The 17,745-nt window shown below is 42.1% G+C and overlaps 1 protein-coding gene across 3 annotated transcripts in view; it reads left to right on the forward strand.

Annotated features, from left to right (window-relative positions):
- PRKN (parkin RBR E3 ubiquitin protein ligase) overlaps window positions 1–17,745 on the forward strand; it is a 638,032-nt gene that overhangs the window by 613,080 nt on the left and 7,207 nt on the right. For 2 of the 3 annotated variants that reach the window (XM_079971892.1, XM_079971893.1), the window contains one exon: window positions 10,678–10,764. The exons of the other annotated variant lie outside the window; for it this stretch is intronic. In XM_079971892.1, the coding sequence (XP_079828018.1) occupies window positions 10,678–10,764 (87 nt within the window). The remainder of the gene's footprint in view (window positions 1–10,677; window positions 10,765–17,745) is intronic. 3 annotated transcript variants of the gene reach the window in all.

Genomic DNA, 17,745 nt, shown 5'->3' on the forward strand with positions numbered 1-17,745 from the left:
CTCCAGTTTTATGATGACGTTTTAAAACATGCATGTGTGTTCCAGTAACATAGATCATTTTTCATTGCACGTCTCAGTACCATTATGATTGTCACCAAAAATCCATTCCCAAAGGCTGGGACTGAAGAGAGCCCTAGGGAAATTTATGTCCATTTCTCACTGGGAGTGTGTGCCATTCCTGCACCATCCCTAGCCACATGGCATTCAAACCACGGAAAAGGAATTTCAGAATCAGCCACACTGATGCCTTGAAACACCAGTATTCAACCTTTTCAACTGAAGGCCTATCACAGGGTTGCCATTTTTCAAAAAAGTGAAAATCCGGACAAAGGCCCGGGAATTTCCAGACATTTGGCAGCCGTAGCCTATCATAAGCCCAAATATGCATTTGGGAACTATTTTTTTATAGTTATATTTTTTTACATATATGTGTACAGTGGTTGTGCTACCGTTAGCAACAACCTAATAGTGGACATTGATTGACCTACCAGTAGAAAACCAATGCCATCATAATAATAATTTGTGTTGAATCAGCTTCCTGATCTGCAATCTGTTTGGAGGTAAACACTGTATTTACTGTGGTATGTGGTCATAAAGAGATTTCCTAAAACTGACCTGATACCTTAATTTGGAAACTAATTAAATGATGGTAAGTTTAAGATGTACTCATTCACACAATATTCTGTTTTTACCATCTGCTGGAGGTGAAACACCACATTTCATTAGTTGTCTGGGATGGACTTTCTGCCTGCCTTCAATGGCAAGAGTCTGGAAACAGACACAGAGAGAGATGATGTACCAAGACATGAGCAGACTGTGGAGAAGTGCCCTTGCCAGGCACAAGGGAATGAGGAATTGGCCTCCTATATCTGGTCCAATGGCTTGTCATCTGTTTGTGACTGTGAGCCATTGATGGAGAATATATAGACTGCTGTGCTGAATGAAAAGACAATATACAGAGATGCCCCTGTAGAGCTGGGTGACTGGTAGGAATTTCAAGAAATCCAGAATAAAGGCAGGAAAACAGCAAGCTCTTACAATAAGTTTTGATAGATTTTTGAGGATTGGCTTCTTGCTAGGGAAGCAGTTTGTATTGACAATAGATGTTGATTTATTATGGCCAGAATCATTTGAGTTCCGAAAATAATTATTTTACTGCAGAAATGTAATCATGGTGTTTATCAGCTCAATGGGCCTCTGAGCTGTGCAGGGAAGCCTGAAACTGGGGAGATGGTGAAATACCTGACTGTATGTGAGCCAGATAAATAAGAACTCAAACTTCAGAACAACAAACCACAGAAGGATTGAGCTGGACACACATATTAATGATTCACGTGGAGATAATTAGATGAGTGAAACTGGAATTTACACTAAGCCTTAAATCCTAAGAATACTTAGCGAGTCTCCAAAACTAAGTCCCATGGAATATGATTGGGACTAGGCTGCAAATCTCCTAAATCATAGTTTGGGGGGCGGAATCATAAACCTATTCTCTATGGGCATAATCAGCTCTTTCCCCTCCTGCCCTTCTGCTAGTTATGGAAACTATGTTGAAAAGGAGTGTTTCTGTTGTTGCAACACAAATAATAAAGAAGTGGCTTATCTCAACAAAAAACATGCAATAGAGATGATGAGAAAAAGTCCTCTATGAGAGATCAGTGAAGGAAGCAAAGGCCTTGAATGTGAATTCTGACCTCAGAAGTCTTTACATTTGCAGGAGTCTTTCACTTTTCCAGGTGCATAGGATCAGACCAAAAGGTGACACACATACCCTGCAGATCCAGGTCCCCACTATCACACTTATGCCTCTGCCATCCCTGTCACCGCAACTGTACTCTCACCCGCAGCTGCAGCCGTGCAATGGTGGGGGAGGGAGTCATATCTGCCACCTGAAGCAAATGGCTTTACTTTGTCTAATAGATGGGCTGTCCCTGCTATTGAAATGCCAGAGCATAAAATCACTACTGGCAGTGACTATCCCAGTTGGACAAGGCAGCTCTTCTCTTTCACTTCTCCTCAGAGTCTTCCCAATACATTCTTTGCCAGTGATGATGATGGCGATGATGATTTAATTTCTATACTGCTTAATATATTAAAAATATCTGTAAGCAGCGTACAGAAAATTGAAGCAACAGCAAACAACTTAAACAAAATATTACACACACACACACAAAATTTCCTTCCAGTAGCACCTTAGAGACCAACTAAGTTTGTTCTTGGAATGAGCTTTCGTGTGCATACGCAGTTCTTCAGATACAAAATTACAGTTACACACACACACACACACACACACGTATACACAGTGCTTTTTTCTGGGGGGGCGCAGCGGGGCGCATACCCCTAAACATTTTGTGAATCTTAAGTTTGGTCTCATTGAGTGGCAGTATTTCAATATGAGTAGGAAAATGAGAGTACCTCTTAACAATTTTTTTTTAGAAAAAAGCACTGTGTGTGTGTACACACATATTTTCATTCTGACATACCCTCCCTCTCAGCCTCTGGGATCTGGGAGCTCACCCATAAAAGTCTCACAACAAGAATAGTTCCTGGCAAAGCGGATATCACCCTCACTATGGACTCCCAAAGTGATGGTACTTCCTCAGGCTGCCCTCAGCTGTGTCCCATTTACTTGCCCTCTCCACACCCAGGTCAAGGTCCAGCAGGTTTGTTGAGTTTCCCAAGGGGTCCAGAGGATGGGAAGAGGCTCCCTCCCTCCACTCATAGCTCTTCCTTCATGCTCTGTTCTCCAGCTGCCTATCCAAGTAGCTACATCTCCTTTTTAGTAAGGAGAGTGCACCAGCGGTACAATTAGATAATGTTAGACTCTGGACTTGGTAGTTTTATGATAAGTGGCTCTTTAGATGGTAATGTATATGACTTAATTTACTTCAAAATGTTGTAAGCCAGCCTTGCTATGTTTAAGGGCCTTCCTGCTTGTTCTGCTAAATGTGTCTCTAGATGTCTGTCTCAGGGCTCAGCTAGATTGGTAAAGAAAAAGCGATTTATATGCGTTGTATACACAATATAACATTGTACCACCAGATGGCGCTGTGGAGCCCCGTTTTTCTCTACCTGTTTTCCTTGTTTAAATTTACGTGTTTAACCGAAACGCTTCTTTGATGTGTCTGGATCCAGCCTCAGAGTCTTGCCCTGACAGCACCACTGGAGAGCGCTTTTCAGAGGCAGCAATGCAAGCCACAACTTGGGTTGTAGTGACAGCTCAAGCTGCCATAAAGAAAATGGCAAAAGTAATGTATTTATTCCTGCTTTGGAAATGTTCTTTTCCCATTGCTTTCTTCCCTTGCTCTGAGATAGGTTGTGGGTGAAGAGGGTAGGGCAGAGAGAAATGCCAAAGCATCTGAATTTATGGTGATTTAATTCTTAGCATCTTAATCTCTGGATACCCATTTTGAAAAAGTTGTTGTCGCATTCAGCCTTCTTAAGAAGACTCTGTGTCCTTGAAATAGGAGGCAGCCTTTCCTGCTTTTCATATGTTCCGGTACATCTGAATACCATTTCTCTTTATGAGATGGGCTTGTCAGGACCAGTTTTGCGTGTATCAGCTTTTAGTAACCCTGGACTGAGTCCTGGCTGTTCAGCATGACTTTCCCTCAGCTTGGCTGAGCTTTCCCATAAACATTGATTCACGTACCACTACTGCCATCTTCTGGAAAAAAGAATCACTCATTTTAGGCTGGGTGTATTTATATATTAACTAATTTTATTCCATTCATGAATCACTTCCCATAAACGATCTCAAAGTAGAAACATCAACACTTAAAACAATTAAAAAGAATTTTACATGCAAAAACTATTAAAGACAATTCCATGTATATTAAAAACAATTCCAGTATATAGCATGTGTCCTCCTGTGGAAGTATTACATCTTTGGTAATCAAAGTGGCACAAATGAAAAGGAAATATAACTGAGTTGTCTAACAGCTCTCATATATAGTTAACATAATAACAAAGATTAATTGTGGACTCCTTGCAGCTTCCCTTTATTGTAAATACCCAGTCAGGACTGAGTCCATGCTTTATTGGAATAACCCTGTAAATGCTGACAAGCAACAGATTGTAATTAACTAGATATATGTATGGATGTATATGCCATCAATATATGTGGCACTTTACAGAATAACATAAGCAAATTAATAAATGAACTTTTGTCCCTTTCTCAAGGAAATTAATTCTGAATTGCAGCAGTGGTGAAGACGAGAATGTTCCCCATTGTAAAACTACCCTTCAGTAGTCTTACTGAAATACAGTAAAGATGGTAATGGATTTGCATTTTAAAAAAAATAGCTCAGCATTTCATAATTAAGCATAAACAAGTTTTGTGGCATTGCTCCCATTTTATGACTTTGAGGCCCAGCAATAAATGAACTAGTCAAAGTTAGATCAGTTGGTATATTCATGGTTAGAATTTTTAAACAAAAATATCAATTAAGTAATGCTAAAGAAGGCGCCTCTGTGCATAGGCAGCATGCTTTCCCCTGACCACTGAGCAATTATAGCAACCACCACTAACCCACTTAGAAATAGATAGCCAGGCGTATCGTTTGATGACACACCTTCCACGCAGATTAGAGCCCCAACTCCTTTCTCAGAAGGTGTAACCATGATGCCACCTCCAGTGCCAGGAAACCACAACAGAGCAAATGCATTCTGTTCCCCTCCACACACAATCCACTCCTTGCTTTCCCACCACCATCCTGCCAAACTCCTGCTGTTGTGCCGCTACCAGTCTAGGCAGGGCTGTTTTCTACAAACATGCTCCTTTGAAGAATGCTACAAAAACCCTGCTTTAATAACAACTGTGGTGCAAAAATCCCTGTCTCTTCTACCTCTTCCAATTTATGCAGCAGTGTTCCTGATCTGGTATACTTTTCAGATTTTGGAGATTTTTATAAACTTCATTTATTCATGTGATTTTCTTTAACCTTGTTTTGAACACCTTTGTGCCACCTTCTTGTAAATGTTTCTAGTAGTAAATGGTTTCCAAACCCATTTGCAAATCACCCAGTAATGTAATTCTGATATTTATTATTAGATAACCTTATTCCACAGAAATCCAAGTTCTGTTGCAATTCCCAGTGTTGGGATAAAGTGGGTGGTGGGTGTTCCCAATATGGAGAAAGTGTTTCAAAGCTCAACTAGCAGAACAATCCTAAATATAAAAAGCCATCTCAATTTACACTGGTTTAAGTTAAGCCAATGTCAAGAGTAATTTACATTGGCTTAACTTAAGCCAATTACTCCTGATAGCAGCTTAACCAATGAATTGCAGTTATCCACCCTCATTTTAAAGCAGAACTCTGCAACTTGGTTAAGTACTTAATTCGTTCCGGAGGTCTGTACTTAACCTGAAACTGTTCTTAACCTGAAGCACCACTTTAGCTAATGGGGCCTCCTGCTGCTGCTGCGCCGCCACACGATTTCTGTTCTCATCCTGAAGCAAAGTTCTTAACCTGAAGAAGCATTATTTCTGGGTTAGCGGAGTCTGTAACCTGAAGTGTATGTAACCTGAAGCGTATGTAACCTGAAGTACCACTGTATTTCTATACCACTTTTCCACATAACAGCCTACAACATGGCTGTGTGGTCACAAATTTTCCTGCTTTTAGCAGTGCACCTGCTTTTAGCAGTGCACCAAGTGCACAAGTGAGTAGCAGTGTTCAGTATCGTGGGTCACAACATTGTACAGGCCTGCTTTCAACTAATACATTTGTGTGGTGGGTTGCCTTACGAAAATATTTGCTGGCATCTTCCCTGCAGGCTTGCTGTACTTGAACTTTCTGTGTGTGTGTGTTTTGTATGCTGGTCCTGTTTGAAGCTTCTTCCAATGTTCTTTCATATGCTGAAAGGAACTCTGTGGACAATGATCTCATCCCATTGCCTTCAGTGGAAATAAGCCTGATCTCTGGGTGAGATGGTGAACTGTTTTCACATCTTATTAGATAATGGATGAGATGTAAAATCAGTTCCATGGTGGAAGAACACCCTGGAGGTTGATAAGTTTGTCAGAATAAATAGGCCTTCCCCGACACAAATGCATTAAGCACTCCCCTGTTGCAGCACAGCATGGATTATCAGAGAAACAAGCATCCGTTTAAGGAAAGAGAGACCTGTTAGCAGCACAGATTTTTTCATTATTAAGTCCCAGTCCCATGGAACTCCCCCAGCCCTTTGGGATGAAAATTAGCATTTGCATTACTTATGGTCATTTGTAAGTAGTCCCATGGAACTCCTCTTCCGATGTTCTTCTTGTTAGCCATGATAGCTTAATGAAAATGTCAAGTTGCCTCTGAACACCAGCTGCTGGGTAGGAGGCAAACAGCTGTGAAGGGGGGCTTAAGATGCAGCCCATGGGCTTCCCAGATCTGGCTGGCCACTGTTAGAATAGAATCATAGACTTGTGGAGCTGGAAAGCACCATGAGGATCATCTAGTCCGACCCCCTTCAATGCAGGAATATTTTGCTCAGTGTGGGGCTTGAACCCACGTTCCTGAGATTAAGAGTCTTATGCTCTACCGACTGAGAAATGGGACACAAAATAAGAGGTGGGGAACCTCTTTCAGCCTGGGAGCAGCATTCCCTTCTGAGCTACCTTCTTGGGGGAGGGGTGTCACATGCTCGTGGTAGGTAGGACTAGGGGCAAAAGTGGGTGGGGCAATGAATATAAACGTTGCCTTTGTGTAGTAGGCTAGTTTCTAGACACACTCTCACACACCCTGCTGTCACCTCCATCCAAGCAAGCAAGCAAGGTGTACTCTCAGCATTGTTACGGACAAAGTTGTGGGCCAAAACAGATGAGTGTCCTCTGTGAGGTAGGGAACATGACTATCCTACTTACTTCACAAGGCACCACCTACGTGACTGCTGCTGGTCCTCAGGGCATGGGGGGGGGAAGGTTCTCAAAAGTCTTATAAACCATTTCAGCTCTTTCATTTTGAGGGACCCCAAGGTAATTTGAAATTAAACTGGATACCTTTGTATATCAATTGTTAAAGAGCTATTTACAGTGCAATGTTCTACACAGGTTTAATGGGATCTACTTCCATGTAAGTGCACCTAGAATTGCAACCTTAATGTGCTGAAAAGTTCTCAGGTTGCTGAGTTGCTTTATTTATTCATTCACATAGTGTCCACAACAAGTAAGCAACTTACAGTTTAGAGTAGCTGAAAATATTTGTAGACGTCTGCCTCTAAAACCTTTTTAAAGCATAAAAGAATACTGCAGTTGGAAATTAAGGGCTGAAAATAATCCAGATGTTCCAAGCTCTTCTCTTTAGCGCAGTGTTAAAGGGCTTTTTTCCCTACAAAAAGAGGTGGTGGAACTTGCTGAGCACCCACCCAAATTTAAAAATAAAAATAAAAATTAAGGGAAGCAACCACAGTTATTGAGCTTTCTTCTTAGGGGGAGCAGCCAAAGTTGCTGAGCAACTACCATCTCCTGGTAATAAACATTTTGTTCTGGGCCAGAGACTTTTACGTGAAAGGATGTGCCAATGCCATATATATATATATAAGATTGAGTTGTATGTGTATCACTGTTTGCTGTTGTTATTGTTCTTTTATTATTATTGGTTCTTAGCCACACTTTTTGTCCTAGGGCAGCTTCTAAATATTGTAAATGAACAAGATGCTTTTGAGCATATCAAACCATGGAGCATTGAAGACGTGATGTATTAAGACACTGACCCCTTCTCATACACATTAAGACATGCAATTAAAGGAGTTTGCCTGTAAATGTAATGAGAGAGGGGCAATTAAAGGGCAGCCTTATTGGCTGAGTCACATTAAGGGAGAGCATAGGTGAGGTGGAGGAAGGAGCTGTGAGGGACCAAGAAAGCAAAAGGGAGGAGGTGGGTGTTTGCTGTTGCAGAAAATGGGAAAGCACTGAAGCTGGAAAGCAAAGAAAGTGGGTGACGTAGTCAGGGTAATGAGCCAAGGCAATGCTTAGAAGTCGTGTTTTGATTAGTTGTAAGATGAATGAGAAGAGATTCAGCAAGGCCTGGTGCCACCTGGATTAACTATGTTGAGTCTTTCAATTTTACCTCCATTTTATTAGTGCTAAAAAGACAAATGAAGTCGCGACACCTTAGAGACTGACTCATTAACTACTTGGGCCACAGCACTTTTGTCTTTTTGTTGCTGTAGACTAAACCAGCTGCTCTTCTGGAATCGCTAACAAATAAGAAACTCTGCAAGAAAACACACACACTGTCTAAAAAAACATGTTCCAGTCCACACTTGGATTTTTTAAAAAGCCATTAAGTCTATAGATAGATGATGATCACTTCCATCAATAGCTGTTGCCCATTTACCCCCAAATGGTTGGCATGTTAGATAGGCAGCTCATAGTAGAACCATCATTGGATCAGACAACTGCATAATAATCACTGTCAACCCCTGAAAAACATGATCATGTCAATCTACATAGTGTCTGGCAGTGAGCATAGGAAGTACGTAATTTATTTATATATTTGTTCTCCAACCATATGTTCTCCAACCTCAGAGCGGTTTCACAGCATAAGAAATAGATATGAATAAAACAGTTATTAAAAACACTTCCATTAATAATCTAGAAAAACAACATAGATGCCAGGCCAGCCAGGCCTAAAACTAGCTTGTGTGCAAAGAACATTGTGCAGGCTTTCAACAGTGCCCCGTTCACTCCTTCCATCTGCTAAATCAGTAGATGGCCAGCCAAGAAGGGAGTTTTGAGGACTGAGATGGAGAAGTTGCAGGAGCCTAAGCCACAGGGATGGTGAAGGTAGGGCTAGGCATGAGGAGAGCCATTGTTGTCCAGTGAAGGTGTTTCATGAAATCCAGCAGACCAAAGAGACCAAGTTTGAAAGTGCTTCCCTTGATTCAGGTTCAGAACATGTCCTCAAAGCACACTGGATGGAGGGCCATGGGACAAATTGCTCCATTCTTACCAAAGGCACTGTTGGGTGGATGCAGCTGGTAGCTCTAAAAACAAACAATAAAATGGGAATTAAGTTGTCTTGGGCTGATGGAAGCTGTAGTTCAAAACATCTGCAGGGCACTATGTAGGCTTCCCTAGTTTTCTGGAGAAACTTACTGCTCATCAGAACCCTGCTTGAATGATAGCTTGTTTCAACATGACTTCCCAGCATGCTCTTTTTAGAGCTCTAAAACCCATAAGACGTCAACCCTTCTCCTTAGCTAGCTGGGGGGAGTGTTTTGTTTCTTCTCTTCATCATGTCTGTTGAGGTTAAAGAGCTTTCAGTTTTTCCAGGAAATGTACTAGCTGTATCCCAGTTCTCAAGACAGCAAAAACTGACACAGCAGAGTGCATTCTTTTGGTGCTTTGGTCCTCAATCCTTCAGTCTTCCCATGCAAAGAGTGCTTTAGAGTGGAGTCAGCCTGTTGTTCTGTTTCATTTTGCATAAGCTTCATTTCTGCAGTGCTGCAATGAATTGTGATTTCCTATGGTACTTAAAGTGACAACAGAAGCGTGACAGAGTGCAAAATGGAACTGCAAAGATGAGACATGAGGCAGATAAACATTTTAGTGTCAAATGCTGCCGATATGTCTATTCATTATTTGTGAGAGCCAGCTCTGTATCGAGAAATCAAGAGTGGTTTATCAGCTTGGCTTGTCAGTGTAGCTAACAGTTGAGAAATCCTTCACTTCTCTGAAGGTGGGTCAAGATTATGTAACTCCAGAATAGGATGAAAAATACCATTTTACATTATTGACTTTTCCTCTTGCCAACAAGGACAGTGAAATTAATTGGGAAATGATAGTTCAAAGATCAGTGGCACATGTCAAGGCAAGCTTTCTTCATTACATGATACATAGGAATAATTTTTAGATAGTAATGAAAGGAGGCAGTGATGGCCACTTACTTGGATGGCTTTGAAAGAGAATTAGACAAATTCATGGAAGTAAAGGCTATCAGTGGCTCATAGCCATGATGACTATGGTCTGCCTATGGTATGCTTCTGAATACTCATTGCTGGAAACCACAGAAGAGCAGAAACTAGAGCACAGTTCTGCCTTGCCAGCTTCCCAAAAAAGATCCTAAAGCAAGGATGCTGAAGCTTTTTCAGCTCAAGGGGCCACATTATGTCTGGACAACTTTCCAGAGACCACATGCCAGAGGCAAAAGTGAGCAGAACAATTAATATGAATTTTACCTTTTTACAATACAGTAGGCAGGTTTCTTAACATTCACACACCCCTTTGTATCCTCCATCCTGAATTATCAGAGTTCAAGGTTACAACCCAGCCCAACAAAAACATCCAAGGAAATTGCAAAGCAGGGCTGGTAAGTGGCTCAGGAGGGTCTGCCAACTGAGGAGTCCTGAGGGCCACATAGAGAGGCTTCGGGGGCCACATTTAGCCCCCGTTACTGAGTTTCCAAATCACTGTCCTAAAATAAATTTATTTCATTGTGGTCGCTAGTCTGTAAAGGATATCTGCAATTTCTGAAGTTATCTTATTTCCTAGCAGAAAATTATACAAATAAATGGGATCGTGTTAATGAGCAGGCTGTGTAATAAGATGCATGATTAGAAGAGCTGATGAGAATTTAATGGGATGAGAAAGACGATAGATCAGCTGGTGTACAACCCTTTACGATGGTGCTATCATGGCTCTATCTCTGATGTTTGCTCATGTCTTCTGGCTTCTTTTTCCAGTTTGTGTTCTGCCGTGAATGTAAGGAAGAATACCATGAAGGAGAATGCAACACGCTCTTCGAAACTCAAGGAGCCACAGCCCAAGAGGTACATAGCACATTTCACAGAAAATTAGCTCCAGCCCAAGCAGGGACACCAGGTCATGAATTACCAGAGAGGGGTCAGGTCGTGGTGTAGACACAGCGAAACACGTTTTTTCAGTGGCCAAGAGTTGCAACCACCAAAATTGCTTTGCTTATCATGAGAGACACAGAAATGCAGGGGAACATTATGGTAACTGCCCCTCTCTCCATGTGTCTCCTTCCCTGGCTGGGAAAGTCTGAGAAACCCTGCTCTTCTCCACCTTTTATTGCCAGTGCTGAGTAAGTGTCCCATTCCACAGACATCTATATATAGAGGAGTGAGCAGTGCAGATGAGATGATGTGCAAGGATTCTGTACATTCACTTGCCAAAGGGATGGCTGCCAATGACAGGCTCAGCATCATCATGCAGTATTCTTAGACAGGGTTGCAGCACCACAGCAGAGTTTACTACAGACACCTGCCCAGCTCTCTGCTTTTTAAGAGTAACTGGGCCTGGGAACCGCCATTTTAATTTCTGTTAATGCCCTTGCACTATGTCAAGGAAGTTAAAATGGCAGTCTCTAGACCCAGGTGCTTGTTGCCTACTGGAATGCTGTTGCTTCCTGCTGCCTGTTGTCATTACCACTTGCACCAGGGGAGCCAGAGGTGGTGGGGCACAGGGGTCTTCCCACCAGAAAGTACAGTACCAAGGGCCTCTGCATGTTTGGGGTGTGTGAGAGTCCAGCCCTGTCCGGACTTCAAACCTAGAATCTCCTCAGATGAGGAGGTCATCTCCCCCAGAACCACATAAGCAGAGACAGATGGTCAACCAGGCAGGAACTTCAAAACTGTCATCAAAGTTCCTGGCTAGCGTCATGAGAGAATAGTTGTGTGGGGGAGCTCATAGAAGCACCTGCTTGGGTCAGGGCCTGGCTGAGAGCTAGAAAGGAGTGAAGCCTCTGGTTCATGTATAAGCTCTCAGTCAGAGCTACTTTGTTGCTGAAACAAACTTCTCTCTCAGGCATCAGCCTTCCTGACCTGGGGATACAGACATGGAGCCAGCCCTGACCAGTGGGGTTGAAGAGATAGTTTAGAAGATCTGAGTTCTAGAAGTTTGGGAAATAACTTTTAGATTAGATTTCTTACCTGCCCTTCACCATTAGGTCCTGGGACAGGTCTCAACAATTTAAAATAATGGTACTAAAAACAATTAAATGAGATTATCATCAAGAGAATGGGATGGGTCCTAAAATATGTATCTTGGGTGTCAAAGTCCAGAGTAAAGAGGTGTGATTTCAGCATACAAAGAAGACTACATGAAGAAGTTGTCAGACGCACCTCTATGGGAAAGGAATTCCACAACTTAGGGGCTACACTTTCTCCTGGGCCGTCACCTCTTCAAACATCAGAGTGCACTGGAAGAACCAAGGGGGTTTTCTCTTAACATCTTAACATCTAAGACTGTCTGCAGGAAGAGAGGAGGTTTTTCAGATATTTGGGACCTAAAAAGGTGTTATGGATTATGTCTATGTTTCTGCACTCCACATAGTTGCTGAATTGATTTTATTTTATTTTATTGATTTTATTGCTTTTTTAAAAATTTACCTGCTTTCTTCCTCTAGAAACTTACAGAACAGTGTCATTGGTTAGCACAGATGTGGCCTCTTTGAAAGGCCTTTTGAGATTGTATTTAGTTAACACACATCTCCAAAAAGTTTGTCAGCTTTTTTTGCCAACAAACTTACATTTAATTCGCTACTAAGGACACTTTTGTGGTTGGAACTAAAAAGCGGGACTTAATTTAACAGTATAAATTGTTTCTCCAAGTACTGAGAGAATTTTCAAACAGGATGGCTTCTTTGGGCTGAATATCATAAGCTGATCATTATCTTTAAAATTCATAGTAGTTCTGAGGCCTGTTGTTCACCCTATGAGGCTAAATGCCAAACTGTGGGTAAGATTATTTCAATACAATTATGCTGAGATAATGTCAAGACCCATTAAAAAGCCATAAACACGGAGATACAGCATGATGGGGTAAAGCAGCGAGCCAATTTATATATTAATCCTAATGAAATGGAAGTTCTTTAAAGTTCAACTTTTTGGCAGTAGAATACTGAGAAATTCACTTTTATTTGTTGCTGCAACAGTAATGTGATCTTGAAGCTGAACGCACTTAAATAGTTCAGCAATATGGGCCCAACACTTTCACCCACATCTCAGCAATCTGTGGTTGTGCTTATAGTTGTGGGAGTAGGGGATTTCCCTCTGTTCTTGTGTGAATTCGTCCTTCTGAAATCAAAGGATCAAAAGTAGGCATTATATGCCAAAATATATGTTAATAAGTCCATCTCAGATATAAATACTTCCCTATCTGTACTGAAAAGGTAACATCAGGTTTTTTCCCCCAAGCAGTATGTACAGTATATACAGACCCTCTGTTTCCAAAAATGGCATTTACTTTTTGGGCAACTACCATAAAGTGGGGCTGTAGCTCAGTGGCAGAGCTTGTGCTTTTCTTACAAAACGTGCCAAACTGAATCCCTGGCATTTCCATATGAGACCAGTAAAAACAAAAACTTTGTCTGAAACATGAGGAGCTACTGCCATTCAGTAAATGACAAGGTGCTAGTGGGCCCAGGGTCTAACCCAGTACAAGGCAGGTTGCTACTTGTGTGTTGTGATTGATCAATGTTTGTTGTGTTGGATGTACAGGACTGCAGAGGATGGGCAGTTATGAACTACTTGCATAGGGACCTAGAGAAGGTTGCTATAAGAAAACAATAACACATGTGTGCTGAATCCTCCAAAAAGCCACAGCTAGGAGGCAAATAAATATATGATTTGTTTAAAGTTGGGCAATGCCAGTTGCCACCTGATGTAGCATGATGACAAAGATGGCTTTGATTTCTGCAAGTTTTCCTTGACTGTCTTGTTAGTATAGGGCTGGCCCAGAAAGTTTTACTGGTAGATGCAAAACAGATAATAATGTGCAGCAGAGGTGCAAGATGAGGATACCAACAAGCATAGGGCACACTGCAAGGAGACTAGATGTGCTGCCCCTCCCAGATGTCCAGCTCCTGCTTCCTTACCTCACCTCATGGGCAGGCTGATGAGGTCTGGGAGAGAGGGAGAGATGCACTTGGGCAGAGAGAGGGGGAGAGAGATGCGTGTGAGAGAAGGAGGGAGGGAGGGAGGGGCATGTGTTTCTGTGAACTATATATTTGCAGTGAGCCTGTGCATGAGAGTGAGTGTGTGGCCACCTTGTATATTTTTCCTGTTACAGGAAATTGCTTCCTGTTGTTATTAGACAGCAGCAGCATCACTGTGTGAGAGAGATAGAACAATATTGTGTGAGCTCCACAATCAAGGCCAGCAGGACATAGCAGACTTCGCATGGTAAACCTAATGTCGTCTGGGTTGGGGGAGCAATGACTGTACCCTCTCTCTCATTTTCAGTTATGGCTGCTTCCATAGCAGCCATGTTGTATTATGCCATGCTCCCCGGGTAGCAATTTTGTGACTGGATCCCACAGCACGTTCTTGATATTCAAATGTGCCTACTGGTCCAAAAATATTGGTGACCCGTAGTATTACTTTTTACTATTGCTGCTGAAGACTAATGTGGCTACCCCTCTAGAAATGTAATGTTTATTGTAATCGTGTACACACTTCTCTTTTTTTTCTTCTTCTTCTTTTTTTTATAAAATTTTTATTAGGTTTTCACATTTTATAAAACAAAAACAAAAACAAAAACAAAACATATATATTTTTAAACTCTTATTTTCATTACCCCCTTTCCCTGACTTCCCCCCACCCCCTCTTCATACATCCCAATTCCAAAAATTAGTTCAGCAAGTTCTTATCTCCCATCTTTAACATATTATTGTTATTTTTAAACTTAATCCTTTTTACTTATCCAAATTTAATTTATCCAATTCTCTTTTAAACATTAAATCTTTTTTTTTTCTAAGGTCGACCTAATTACCCTTCCACGAATTTCTCCCTTTGTATTTTTGTTAATTATATGTCATAATGGCCAAATACAAAAATCATAAAATTTTGAAATTCTGTTCTCCCCTCCCTCCCTACCCCAGTTTCCATCCCTTCCCAAGCAATTATCCTAGCCCGGATTCCTCACATCAGAGGCCTTCAAGTCTCTGTCAGTTTCTCTCTGCCGATTTTGTTGGTAGTCCTTTTTGTTGGTCCTCAGGTCTCGAAGGAATTCTATCTCAGTCACATCATATTTTCTTCCATCCAAGATACTTAATAGCAGTTGCTGCAAAAAGTCAGTTGATCTCCCATACTCAAGGAGGAAGTCCCAATCATATTTCTTTACTCTTTTGAATTCCAATATTCCAAGTGCTCCCGGGACTTCCTCCTTCATCTTTCTCATCTTTCGCAGATTTGTAATCCAAAGATCTTCTTCTTTATTTCCTGACAATATGGGCTTCTGATTGATATTTTCCTGCACTTTTTCCATTCCTTCTTTTCTCTCCACCTGTTCCAAAAATGTCTCTTCTGGTTCAGCTGCAGATTCCTTATCAGGCAAATCCTTTATGCATTCAGCAGAGTCGTTTGTTTTGGAATTCAAGGTCATAAGTTCTTTGTTCATAGCCGTACTCTGCTCTTGCAGGATTCCCACGAGAAAAAACATTCTTTCTATCTCTACCAGTAATTTTCCCTCTGCAGCCATTGTAATGTCTCTAGTTCCCCCCAGGGGGATTACAGTTGCTTGATAGTCCTTTTCCAACAGCCCATTACTTTGTTGTTTATGACTACGTTGTTTCCAGCCACCTCAGTTCAAAAGCAACACTTTTAGTTCAGAAAGTTATTAAATAACAAAGTTCTTAAATTTTAGCCGCCCGTTTTACAGCTCCTTTGACAGCTGTCAAACTCCTTGTTCTTTTTCCTCCGGCTCACACACAGGACGCTCCCGGGTTCGGGAGGGGGGGGGTTACACAAAAGCTTCCAAAACTCCTACTTTCTCTCCAGCACAAAGACTTCTTCTGTCAAACTCATGGAAATATTTTTTATCTAACACCAAAAACAGTACTCTCCACCTTAGTCCACTGATCCTTGCTTTAGATCGTTTGTAGATAGGGGGGTGCGGACTTCCCTTTAGCACATCCCCCGGTTGTACCGAATTCAAAGATATAGATTTTAAAGTCCAAATTCCATTCTACTCACGGGTTATTTGTTTCCAGTCCGAATTTTGGGGAAAAAGTCAGCGCTGTCCGGCCATGGCACGCGGCTTCGCTCCACTGAAGTAGCGGTCCACTCTCAGCACCATGCCGCTCCCCGTACCCTCTCCGTAGCCTTTAAAAAGGCTCTTCGTGGGTCAGGGAGGGCGCTTAAAGGTGCCCACTGAGTCACCAAGTCCGCAGGCTTCCGCGCCTGCGGTTTCTGAGGGTCCCCACGTTGCCGGCGTGGTAGGACCCGTCTTCAGCAGAGCCGATTCCCTCCGGAGCTCGGAGGGAATCCGCCATTAGCCGATCGCGCTAACCCGGAAGTCCCTCATGTACACACTTCTCATGACACAGCAAAAGAGAGTTTCCATCATCTATACACTGAAAGCAATGTTGGGATACTGCCAGGGAGATAAAGCCCATCATGGCCCCCACGTCACCTCCAGACGATCCATCAATCTCCTGTAGATACAGTATCAGCAATTAGCGACACGAGCTCCAGAAAATAGCTTGCCACATTCCAGAGCTGATGCACGCTCTATCAGCAGAATTCGCACAGTGAAAGATGCACGCAGGAGAGCATTATTTATTCAGCGTTGGTCAGAACAAAGGAAAAAACATGACTGCCTGCTTGCGTGTTCAGGCACAGAGAAAGAACGAAAGCAATAACACAACAGAAACATCCTGTGAACAGGAAATACGCAGGCTGTGACACAAACATCCTGCTCCCTTTTAAGGTGGAACGGAAATATCCTAACATCCTCCCCCTTTCCGTGTAACCTGTAGTACCTGTGGTTCAACCCAATTGCAACCTCTGTACGTAAACCTTAAGTTGTTCTCTGTTAACAACCTTAGACAACAGATTAGCAGGGATTTCATTTCCTGCCATGTAGGACACCTGAATGAGTCCTTTCTGAATACACTCTCTTGCACGATGTAGCTTAATCTGCAACTTGGTTCTTTGCTTGGTTCTTTGCTTGCAACTCTCTGATACACTTGTATAGGACATTTCACAGAAACTCTGATGTCCTTAAACAGTTGCATCAACCATTCACAATCCATGAGTGAAAATGACAGAGCATTGAGTTCTGCTTCACAGGAACTTAGGCTCACTGTCGTCTGCTTCTTGCACAGCCAGTCAAACAGACAGTGGTTGTACATGTAGCATACTCCAGAAGTGCTTGTACCATCCGTGGTGTCACTTCCAAAACTAGCATCTGCAAAGATTTCAAGACCTCCAGTCTTCTGACTGGTGAACCTCAGCCTGTAGTGCATAGTCCCTTTCAAATAGCGGGCTATGCGCTTCAGAGCTTTCCAATCCTGAACAGTAGGATTGTTAGCATGTCTGCTAAGCAGGTTAGTGCTTACAGCAATGTCAGGTCTTGAGCATCTAGCAATGAAATTCAACTTGCCTAGAATGCATCTGTACAGCGTAGTGTCAGAAAACGCTTCAGCAATACTATCTACCTGGTAACCTGTCACCATCGGTGTGTCTGCTGGGTTTGCATCAACCAAATTCAACCTGGTTAATACATCAGCAATTTTCTGTGTTTGGTGTACCAGAAAATTATCTGCTTGGTCCCTCTCCACCTGCAGAGAAAGATAGTTGGATACCTCACCAAGATCCTTCATGTCAAAGTGCTCCTTCAGCTGAGCTAGGGTGCTTTGATACAAAGCCTGATTCTTCCAAAACATCAGAAGATCATCAACAAAACATAAACAATACAGTTTGTTTTGCCCCTCCTCCTTGACAAACACACATGGATCAGCTTTGCCCTGGTGAAAACCTAGAGAAAGCAACGTCTCAGTGAGCTTT

The sequence above is a fragment of the Podarcis cretensis genome (genome assembly GCF_951804945.1).
Source record: "Podarcis cretensis genome assembly, chromosome: 3".
In the NCBI taxonomy this organism is placed as follows: Eukaryota; Metazoa; Chordata; class Lepidosauria; order Squamata; family Lacertidae; genus Podarcis; species Podarcis cretensis.